Consider the following 11,628-nt stretch of genomic DNA (forward strand, 5'->3'; position numbering starts at 1 on the left):
CTAATACGTGCATATACACCATCTCTTGCGGGGTTCAAATGATCGCTATGCGTTCCTTCTAATGCTTCATTTAAACTTACCGAGCTAAGGAAACGAACATGCTTTGGTTTTTCAGCCAATGGTTGAAGTTCACTCTCTGTAAAGCTCTGTCTTCGTGATGTAGATGTCATTGGTTTCGATTCGGTGTCCATGTGTGATGATGATGCGAGCGATGTGGATGATGATATTGATACCGGTGATGCGGATCGCATCATTTCAGGCTTAGGCTGTCCAGAGTGTGGTAATATAGATTGCGTTCTTTTTATTTTAGCTACACTCATTGCCGACTCAACTTGAATTGCATACAAAATCATGCAGCAACAATTGAGAATAAAAACATGTCGCACAAACATCTTATGTTAGAAAGTAAGCACTATTGAACAAAATGAAATGAAATGCGACAATATTTATAGTACTTCTATGCAAAAAAATGTCATGTATGTATGTCAGTTACATTGCCAACAGACCTTGAATATAGTAGTAGTCTCAATTTATTTATAATATCTGCTCGAGTCATTTGTGCTCAATTACTATTGTTGATGATGTTGTTGTCATTGTTTCTATTTATATTATTATTTCATGCTCACGCAGTTTCTCTATAATAGAGTTTATCTCATGTGTACGATTTACGTTGTCTGTTATCTGTAAAGTTAGTAGTTTTCTCAAACTAGTACAAAGTTCATTCGGGTCATTTGCTCTATATTCAATTGAATGATTCGAGTAGCTTTTACTTGATAACTGCATTTTTTCTACATTATTTTTTGATGATGATTTTGCTAGATTTCGAGGAGAAAAATCAACCTCTTTAGATTCTGAATCGTTAGTGAGAGACTTCATTACTCGATTCACATCATGTTCATGCTCAAGTCGATTCGTATATGCTTGCTTGAATTTATTTCTGATAACGTTTTGCGTAGCAGTTAATTTCGACACACTATCCTGATCCATTTTTTCTTGAATTGCAGTTTGCTGATGAATTATTTCATTATTCACTCACGTACACCTCTTTATATATGAACTTGCAGATATTCATTGAAATTTTTCCGATAACGACCTGAGCTAACTTCATGCTCAAGAGAAATGCAGGCAAAACCAAAAGGTTCACGCCAGCATTCCAAGCAAAGCTTGCGAAATTGATCAAACTTCATATCAGCGTTCACACCAAAATCATTGTAAATGTGCTTTAAATTCAGGTCATCTTGTCTGAATGAAATTATGAAATTAGCATTATCTCGAATAAGTTGCTTATTAAGTTTTGTATAACTCTGAACAATGTAAACTACATCGAGATTGTGATGTCGCCCGAGTGTGAAAATATTACGCACCACTGTTTTATTAATACCATGATCATTGATTACATCATCGAATACAACAAGTGAATTTTTTTTCATTTGACTCAGATCGACAACATTTTCGGATGCTGTGAATGTATAGCAACCAATTTCTTTAATTGATCGCATCGTTTCACATAAATATTTATATTTTTCTTGGTCTAATGTTTTACTGTATAAGTACAAGTTCTCAAATTTCAAACCATGTTCGCTCTCAATCAAACTAATGAGAACGTTCGTTTTTCCACATCCAGATGGACCTGCTATGATACAACGCACATTGTTGGGTAAAAGATCACTATGACGTTTCGGTTTAGATGCATTTATAGATGTAGATGTACGTTCATCTATATTTCCAACTGGAATATCGATTGAATGTTTAACGAACTGCATCTTGATGTTGAATGATCGATTTTTATATAAAAGCGATAATTTATTTCGAAAAATGTTAATATTCAGCGTGATCTTTTTGAAGAATCAACATCATGGAAAACAAAGAACAAAAAAAAAATGTCAATCATCTTCTTTCATTGATCAATTTGTAGAAAAGCTACCGGAAATACATATCAATGGATATAGTTACTGTGGACCCAACACTGATTTGGAGAATCGTTTAGCGCAAGGTGAACAAGGAGTAAACGATTTAGATTGCGCATGCAAGGAGCATGATATCGCTTATGCAGAGAGCAGAGATATCAAAATGCGATACAATGCAGATAAAATACTAGTTTTGAAAGCTTTTAGGCGAGTATATGCGAAAGATTCGCGAATTGGTGAACGTTTTGCTGCAATGATTGTATCATGGTTAATTAGCGTCAAAATTATTCTCAGTAAAATAGAATTATTTGTTAGTTACAGTTTTCGAAAGTGTTTATCATCGAAGTCGGAAAAAATTTCAAATAAAAAACAATATGAAGAAGATTGTTAAGCAGATTGAATCTTGAGTTTTGGAAATGAGAAAAGCTATAAAGATCAATGTCTTACAATGATAATAATTCAGTCGATCGTTTGGTATAGTTCGAAAATGACTTCATCACTTACAGTTGCTTTTACAGGTACCTCATCAGTACTTCGGGCTAATTTTTTGCCTGAAATCACACTAGATGAGGATTGTGATTATAGTTGTGCACTAGTCAATTTAATTATCAAAAATACTAACAAATTGAATGAAATAGTGAAATTGAGTGAAATACGCATCAATTGTGATATAATTTCCAATTCGTATATAAATGGACAGCGAAGTCATATAATTCATCAGTTTGCTACTAGCACATCACATGTGAAAGGTCAAACATTTGTGGAAAATCCGAAACATCTCAACTATTTCCCAGTTGAAGTTAAGAGTTTGCGTTCCATTCAAATTGCTATTGTTGATCATAAAGGAGGACTAGTAAATATTTACGGTGGTGATATCATTTGCCGAATTAATATCAAGAGAGATAGCAACTAAAAAACTTATTTAAACATGTTAATCTACCATAGTTTCAACGCTAGATCGAAAATCTTTGATGATTTTAAAAATAAAAGAAAAAGTGTGAAAAAAGAGTATAAAAGTATAGACAATCGAAAATACGGTGTTATTAGAGCAAAAGTGTTGGGTGAGGAGAGTCAAAAAAAAACTAAGAAACAAAAGAAAAACATTTTGAAGAAAAACATTCAGTTTTTGGAAGGACTTGGACTTAAAGTGAAACAAAATATAGAAAACTGTTAGAGTGGGAAATTATTGAAATAAAACTCTCAAAGAAAAAGTAAGCAATGTATAACAATAGCAGCAAAATTTTGAATATCGGAGCAACTGTTGCTCAGGATAATTCAATTATAAAAAACGAATTTTATACATACACGCCGTATACCAATTCTTTCAATGAATCAGAAGAGATTCGTATTGCAATCCAGAATCAAGACTCATGTTTACTACCATGTGATTCATATCTCTACATGCAAGTTACTGTAAAAACTGAAAATAATGACGATGCTTCTGCTGACAAAGTGAAATTTGTACACAACTTTCCATCGTTTTTATTCAGCGATGCTCGTTACGAATTGAATGGTGTTGAAATTGACCGTATAAGAAATGTTGGAATAACATCAACACTGAAATTATCTGCAGCTTCATGTCCATCAAATACACTTGGATATTATCATTTCAATAAAGCATTCAGTGATAAAGTAGCACAAAGTAGATATAGCACATTGGTTTATGATGTAATGATACCGTTGAAAATTTGGTTTGGATTTTGTGATGATTATAAAAAACTCATTTTGAATAGTCGACATGAGTTAATATTGACGCGAGCGCGAAATAGCATGAATTGTGTTTGGGGTGGAAAAACTGATGCTGGTTCTACCGATGTAAAGATTGAGGTTTCTAAACTAGAATGGAAGATGCCATACATTACATTAGCAGACAGAGTAAAAATGGATATGAATAAGTTTCTGGTTAAGAATAAAAGATTTGCCATACAACATCGATCATGGGATTTGTATGAGTATCCAGAGCTCCCTCAAACAATGAATCATGTTTGGTCAGTTAAAGCAGTTTCACATTTGAATAAACCGAGATATGTTTTAGTTGCATTTCAACATGATAAAAAAGATAATAAAATTGCTGATGCATCAAAGTTCAACTCATTGAAAATAAACAGTGTACGTTTACATCTGAATTCACAAGTATATCCATATCATATGCATGAATTTGATATAGGAGCAGGAAGGTTTTCAGAGTTATATGAGGCTTATGCTAATATTCAATCATCATATTATAACGGTGCGGAAAATAGAAATCAGTTTGCAATCGATTTTGCTAAATTCCAGACAAATGGAATGTTTGCATTTGATGTTTCACGATCGGATGAATCAGTCAAAAATGGTGCGGTTGATATTAGATTGGAAATAAAAGCAAGTGAAAATATACCCGCTAAATGTACCGCTTATTGTCTTATTATATACGACAATGAGTTTGTATATTCTCCTTTAGATGGAATTGTTGAAAGAAGTGTGTAAATGAATAGATTGAAGTTACAAAAAAACTATAAAAGCTAAAAAAGTTTCATGAATCAATTGATTAAATAGTAATACGTGAGCTTGTAAAATGACTAAACGACAAATAGTTGAAGAAATCCATCGATATGCTCGAAAAAATTTCGAGCGACGCAAATATTCAATGCGTGGTATTGCCGACACATTGCAAGCCGATCTTATCGATATGCAGTCGTTTAAAGGAAATAATCGTGGTTACAGATACATTTTAATTGCCATCGATGTATTCTCGAAAAGAGCATACGCTGAACCCTTGAAAGATAAAACAGCAAAAAGTACGACTGAAGCAATGGAAAAATTTTTTAATCAAGTTGGAGAGCTTATTCGAAATTTACATACCGATAATGGGAAAGAATTTTTCAACAGTTTAATGAAGCAGTTACTCACACGATATGACAACGTCAATCATTATTCTACATATAGTGTTAAAAAGGCTAGCATTGTTGAACGCTTGATTCGCACTATCAAGCGAAAACTGTATATGCAATTCAGTTTACAGGGATCAAACAAATGGTATAATATTCTTAAAAAAGTCATCCATACCTATAATAACACTCGGTAAGTATAATTATCATTTATTAATAAAACCAGCATGTAATAATATTCTCTTTTTTTTCTCTCTATCTTTTTCTCTAGGCATAGAACAATAAAAATGAAGCCGTATGAAGTGACGCATGAGAATGAACAAGAGCTTCTCAATACTGTGTATAAGTACAACCGTGAATATTCTAAACATCGAATGGCTAAATTTAAAGTTGGCGATTTCGTGAGATTGAGCGAACATCGAGCTGTGTTTGATAAAAGCTATAATCCCAATTGGTCAACGGCAATTTTTAGTGTTAGAAAAGTTCAGAATAATACAGATCCTATCACATATCTGCTCAAAAGTTGGGATGGTCTAGAAATCAAAGGTTCTGTATATGCGGAAGAGCTTCAACATGTTAGAAATCCAACTGAATATCTCGTTGAAAAGATAATTCGTAGGAGAAATGGACAAGTGTACGTGAAATGGCTTGGTTTCACTGATGAATATAATTCATGGATCCCGGAAAGCGATTTAGTTGACTAAGTTCTTTTTAATTAAAATAAAAACTAGTTTTTAAGAACCTGTTTCAACATGTTTTCTGTATATATGTATTTAAGTATTATTATAAATAAATGTTACATCCATTTTAAAATATTAGTTTGGTTCGGTTTGTGAGAGTTGCATGAACGATGCATTATTCACTAAACGCATTTCGAATTTTATTGTTAATACTTTGCGGATTTTTATTCTGATTCAGTTCTGTTTAAAGTCATTCAAGATAAAACAGAAAAATGGGAAGTGTTTGCATTGATGGAAATTTGGTTAGCGTAGGTCAGTTTTTTCAATGTTTAGGATGTAATCAAATGAAAAAGACTGCAGAATTTGCGGATCGAAAAGAAGAATTTACATTGGCAGATATTATTTGTAATGAATGTTTCAATGCTAAAAAAGATAATACAAATCAGAACAAGCCGGCATATGTTACAGAGACCAGTGAGGAAAAAGATACAAGTCAAGCTGTGAAAAAAATTATGTGTAAATCGTGTAAAGGTACCGATCATAAACGACAAACAAGCAAATTGTGTTCAAATTCATATTGGGGAAAGACAAGAACAGCAAAACAAACTGAAGACATAGCTCAATTAAAGGAAAGCTTGAAAAAATTTGAGGATTTCATTCTGCAGAAAAAAATTTCGATTGATAAATTAGCGCCAGCATTTTGTTCCAATTGGATGGAAATCGAACGCTATCATGGCAATATAGATGAATGGAAATTGGAGTGGGAGTTGCAAAAATTTTTATTTAATTTACATTACGATATCGCATGTAAAGCGTTCTGTACCCCTATATCAGAAACAGAAAAGGATGATATTTTAAATATTGTATCGGAGAGGACAAAAATAATTTACGGTATCGTTGGATCAAATGCTGGAGAAATGTGGTATAATCAATCATACACTAAAGCCCACTACGGAACAATAATATTGATGAAATTCTGGGGTGTAACCATTGAAGCAAAAACTATATCTTATTCCGATAATTGATGATTTCTTTGATGAATTCAACATTATATTTCCAACACTCGATGTATATATTTATTATCATAGTGATGTATGTATTAGTTCTATTCAAACACTAGTGTAATACAGTCAGTAGTGAAGGAAAAAAAGATAAAACAAAATGAAATCTTGTTTTTGCAATCGTTTATATCGCATGAGCAAACCAAGTGCAATAACTGAGTATGCATTTAGTGGAAGTCTTTGCCGTATTCATAAGTTTGAAACAGCAGATGGATTACGTCACTGTCTCACAATATTCAGTCTTTCTGATTATAAACATTTACATTTTTCACATGATGAATACAAATGGCTCATTAGTAAATTATACGTGCTCCAATCTACGCAGGCGATATTTCCCTCCGCAGGCAAATCGGAATTTTTTTTTAATATGAAACAGATACCATTCGATGGTGATTTTAAAATTGAGTTTGGAAAGCAAAGCTTGACTGTAGGATCTATAACTGCATTCGGTCTTGTGAAGACTGCACCATTCACTGATGTTGATGTTTTTTCTGTCAACGAAAACCGGTTTGTTTGTGATTCAAAATGGGATATATGTACATGCAAAACATGTCCAGTTTTCAATCGTTTGATTGAGTACGAAGCATGTGCACGAAGATTATTTACCCATCGTAAACCAGAGAATATAATTTTTACGTCAGACATTGAAAATTTTTAATTAGTTTCAAAAAGAAAGATGGAATTGAAACGATCATACGAAGATGTGTTCAAACGCAAACCACTAGATTGTGTTAAAGTGGTATAGTGTGAACACGCTACAAAGTTTAATATTCAATAATGTAAAATATGTATTAAAATAATATGATGAAGAAGAAAAGTGTGAGTTTTGATCCCAACGTTAAAATTCTACATATGCATGTTTGGACATTCGCATATCGTGAAGCACGGAAAAGTAATTGGATAAGCAATGTTTTAGATAGGCATCGATTTGAATTAAGAAAACAAATTTTAGAAGAAATGCTCACTGAAATAGGATTTTTTTTTCTAGAAAATAAAAAATAGATTTAATAAAAAAAATGCAAATTATGTATACAATCATTGAAAAAAATCTTTTATTGAATAAAAATGAAAAGAAAAAAAATATACATATATGTGTATTATTATTTTTTTATTGATTTTAATTTTAATAATTTCTTCATATGTTCTGCACTATCCAATACGTATTGATATTCATTATTCATTTTCTCTGAATCCAATTGATAATGCCCCCAAGCGAGTGTATTAATACAATCAGGTTTAATTATATACCGTTTATCATCAAATGGATTCAGCGCAATCTTTTCCATTGAAATGGTGTAAACATTATGACTTTTCGAACGAATTGAATATTGTTTTCTCATTTCAATGCAATTATTTTTTATGCATTTATAGTAGTCATCGAATGAAACCTTATTTTTCAATACATTCTTCTTAACGCCTTTGGCTTTTTTCATTTTATCAATTCCACCTAGCGTTCGCACAGCATAACATTTCGATCGCAAGCCAACAACTTCTGTTAAAATTTCACCATTTAGTTCATCTTTGAATTTACCTGGAACTTTTTTATTATGACGTTCAATTCCATAAATATTTCCTTCTAGGTAATCCGATGTGTCAAACTCAATGGGTTCATCGCGAATGTGTGCGTATACATCAGATGTTTTGATTTCGAGTATGAATGAATCAGTATCGGTATATACTACTTGAATATTTTGTCCATATTTTGGTTTCAAGTAATTATACAAAAATTTGTACATTAACACTTTTGATATTTCCAAAATACACATTCCTACGGCGATAGGTCTGTTCATTACAATATGTGTTTTGTTCATTTCGATAGAAGCTAAATTTTCATCGAAAACTTTACATCTTTTAAATTAGGTCTAGCGATTAGACTCCTACCACCTACTCGTCCATACCATTTATTAATTAGTCGAATATCTGAACGCAAACGTAGATTTTCCATTGTCTTGCCATAGATGGCGTTGTTTAAAAGCTTGTAAAAATCTTTTTCGAAATCATTATTGGCTTGAGCACGAAGTTTTGTGTTCAATTCAATATATGGTTTCAACCAAGCACTCTGTCTGAATTGAAGCACACGATGAACTTTTTTCAATATCAAACCATGTTCGAGAGCTAGTTTTAACATAGAATAATGCACAATATATTTTTCCTTATCATAAAATGTTAACAATAACTTATCAATCTTTGTTATCCCGGGTATGGTTCGTTTCTCTGGGCAAAACGGGAAATCATTATGTTTTTCATGCAGATTTGATGGATAATGTAAATCAACTTCAAATATATAACCCATATCCGATTCATCCTTCAAATTTAAAATCGAAGATTCATTTTTTTGATAATCCAATGTGTTGAAATTCTGCTCGATCACATGCTCTGAAAGCCATTGATATTCCCCGATTGGTAGACATTGAGACATCGCATATCCATACAAGTTATTAGCTATTGATTAAAAAAAGAAAAAGGAAAAAACAGATAATTTTCTACAAATACTAAAATGATAATGAAACATTCATATTTACCATCCAAGTACATGATATATGAAGATTCCTTTGATGGATCAAACTCTTCACCCATGTAAGTATTATTCGCTTTCGCATAACGTTTATTTATTTGACTCACACCACCTCGTATTCCACGTTCTGCAAACATTAACATATCAATGTCGGTGAAAAGCTCAATAGAAACGCCAGTATATTTCAGCATCGCATCAAACGAGAGACCTGGTGCACTAAAATAGTGTGCAGGATCCAGTGAATATGTCGCATGACATGTATTTCGAAAGTTTTCAAATACATCTGCAAGGAGCAGTACATCAGTTTTGAGATAAAGATCTGAAAATTCAGCGAGTGTGCGTATTCCGAATTTCTCCCATACATTCTGCGCATGTTTGTAGTCCTCTTCTGATATATTAGATTGTGTTAGCGTACTGAAAAAACTCTCTATTGACGGTAACATTGTCTCTTCAAGTTTCTCATAGTTATCGATGTATTCGTATGGGAAAACACCTTTTCGATTCAGCAAAGTAAACAAATCAACCGAGTGATATCCTGATTTTATACATTCTGATTTGAGAATATGCTTGTTTTCTTGTGGTAAAAGTGTTGCCAAATGATCTAAAGATGCAGACATAAACCGCAATGAATCGATGAATTTAAATTTGATTTCACGTTGTTGTTTATTATTTTGGTTTGGTAATCCAACACCACGCATATTCTTGATGAAAGAAATGTATTTCTCAGAATTATGTGGTATTATCGTTATTTCACCCGGGAAATTCTTGGTAGTTGCAAGTTTTTTGATTAACAAATGCGAATCATAACCCGACAAATTGTGCATTACAACCGGAATGGTTCGACTGATTTGATATTGCAAATTGCACGATTGATGTGCGGCTCCTCTATAGTTACCCGTTATATGGCAATGATCTCTCACTCGTATACCGATTTGTTCATCAGCATTATCATTGAAACTTTTTTTGCATATATGACAAGCAATCGATTGAGAAAATAAACTTTCTTCTTCTTTTGTCAAAGCAATCATTGGTTTTTTATCTTCCAAAAAATCATAAACCTCCTCTGCGATTTTGGTCAATTCAATCATAAACCAATCGAGACAATCTGCACCACGATGGTTTGCATACCATGATCTCGATTCATCATTTTCACACTTGAAATAATATCCGATACTATGCGCTTCATGATGTTGATGTGCCTGTGTTGAGCAATCAGTGTTAAAGACAGGTGTTTCAGGTTGTTTAAGTAATGCTTCTGTGTCTGCGTACACAATGAACGGTATTTTTATCTCATTTTTATAATTTTTGAATGTTTCATATTTGTTTCCAATGTGTGGCATTTCAATCGCAGATTCATTCATGATCATACATATTTTTCTATGTTTTTCTAGTTCTTTATCTGAATAAAAATGATTTAAACATCGATCACAAATCGATATTTTATGTTCATGCTTGGTCAACTGAGCGCGCACTAATCCATTCAAATTTTTAATCCAACAATAATGTGAATGTGTGTTTACTTCACTTGGTTCTTTGCAATACATTTGTGTTTCTTCTGTAAGCAAAAGTAAATGAACGTATCGATAATTAACCGGTTTCATTGCTAGAAGGAGTGGGCATATGCGTTTTTTTTCCGAATCAAAATAATACACATTAATAGCAATGCCATCATTTTGTTGCATAAATTTTTCAATTTGATTTAACTGCACTGGAAATTCGATTCCGTCGAAATTCAATTCATTTGCCCAACGTTGATAGCTTGCAGCATTATTCACTCTGTTCTTGTTTTTCGCATGCACTTGATCATGATGTAATGCAGCTAAAATTGACCACTTAAAACATTCATCATAGGTGTTTTTTAAATTTATAATCGATTTTTTGTTTTTTAATATTTTCGGGAGGTCTATAAAGCCGGATCCACTCAAAGGTTCATATTTAAAAATCTGCACACTCAACCGATCTATTCTCTTCAAGGTGAAACCAGAACCTTCAATCATCACCTCATCCACTTTTCTCTTCAGATAACTAACGATTTCACTTTGGAAATAATCATTAAGATTCATGCTTGAATCAATTTCCTTAACTTTCGTTGGAATGTGAACCATTCTTGTCTCAAAAATTGGATCACTAACTTCATCTTTTACGAAAGATCTTTCGAATTCAGCACTAAAGTATGAAACAGTTTTTATTATGTTGAATTGCGTCACAGCTGCGACTATTTGCGCTTCGTAGAGATCAAATGCACCGATCAAAAATTCATCTATTTTTTTATATCCAAAATTCACTAACTCAAATTCACGTATACGTCGACCAAATGCAGAATTAGATTCTTGTAATTCTACATGCGGAATGTCAACATCAACGTTCTCATGCTCAAAATTCGACATTGTTACTCTTTGTCTTGCAGATCGACTGTTTTGCTAGCTGTAATGTATCATCATTTTATTCAATAAGTCTAAAAAAAGCTAATGTACACTAATAAACAACATGCAAACGAATGATAGGGTAAGCGAATAAATGAGTGAGTGAGAGAGAGAGAGAGAGAGCGAGCGAATGAAATGTATTTATTCACATATATTTATTTTATTCGAAAAGGTT

The 11,628-nt window shown here is 32.6% G+C and overlaps 2 protein-coding genes across 2 annotated transcripts; one reads left to right on the plus strand and one right to left on the minus strand.

Annotated features, from left to right (window-relative positions):
* The first annotated feature begins 3,125 nt into the window (after positions 1–3,125).
* LOC116346630 lies at positions 3,126–4,373 on the plus strand. The gene has a single exon (XM_031776792.1). The coding sequence runs from the start codon at positions 3,126–3,128 to the stop codon at positions 4,371–4,373; it is 1,248 nt and encodes a 415-aa protein (XP_031632652.1).
* A 3,090-nt stretch (positions 4,374–7,463) lies between these two features.
* LOC116346631 lies at positions 7,464–11,417 on the minus strand. The gene is made up of 6 exons (XM_031776793.1): positions 11,061–11,417; positions 9,785–10,862; positions 9,038–9,631; positions 8,397–8,957; positions 7,919–8,283; positions 7,464–7,499 (listed from the first exon to the last, which is right to left on the minus strand). Exons 1-6 carry the CDS (start codon positions 11,415–11,417, stop codon positions 7,464–7,466), a joined length of 2,991 nt encoding a protein of 996 aa, XP_031632653.1.
* Between the last annotated feature and the right edge of the window lie 211 nt (positions 11,418–11,628).

This window comes from Contarinia nasturtii, unplaced genomic scaffold (genome assembly GCF_009176525.2).
Source record: "Contarinia nasturtii isolate CC-2019 unplaced genomic scaffold, AAFC_CNas_1.1 Cnas_scaffold_1621, whole genome shotgun sequence".
Classification (NCBI taxonomy): domain Eukaryota; kingdom Metazoa; phylum Arthropoda; class Insecta; order Diptera; family Cecidomyiidae; genus Contarinia; species Contarinia nasturtii.

What these genes read in the sequence shown, in the direction of transcription:
- LOC116346630 (XM_031776792.1), top strand. Translation starts at nt 3,126, where the DNA reads ATGTATAACAATAGCAGCAAAATTTTGAATATCGGAGCAACTGTTGCT.
- LOC116346631 (XM_031776793.1), bottom strand. Translation starts at nt 11,417, where the DNA reads ATGTCGAATTTTGAGCATGAGAACGTTGATGTTGACATTCCGCATGTA. An exon ending in ATTATTTCCAAAGTGAAATC is followed by an intron (nt 10,863 to 11,060) that starts GTTAGTTATCTG and finishes GAATGTTTTAAG; the next exon opens with TGGTCAATTTTAGCTGCATT. An exon ending in CCAAAGGCGTTAAGAAGAAT is followed by an intron (nt 7,500 to 7,918) that starts GTATTGAAAAAT and finishes TTTATTTTCTAG; the next exon opens with AAAAAAAAATCCTATTTCAG.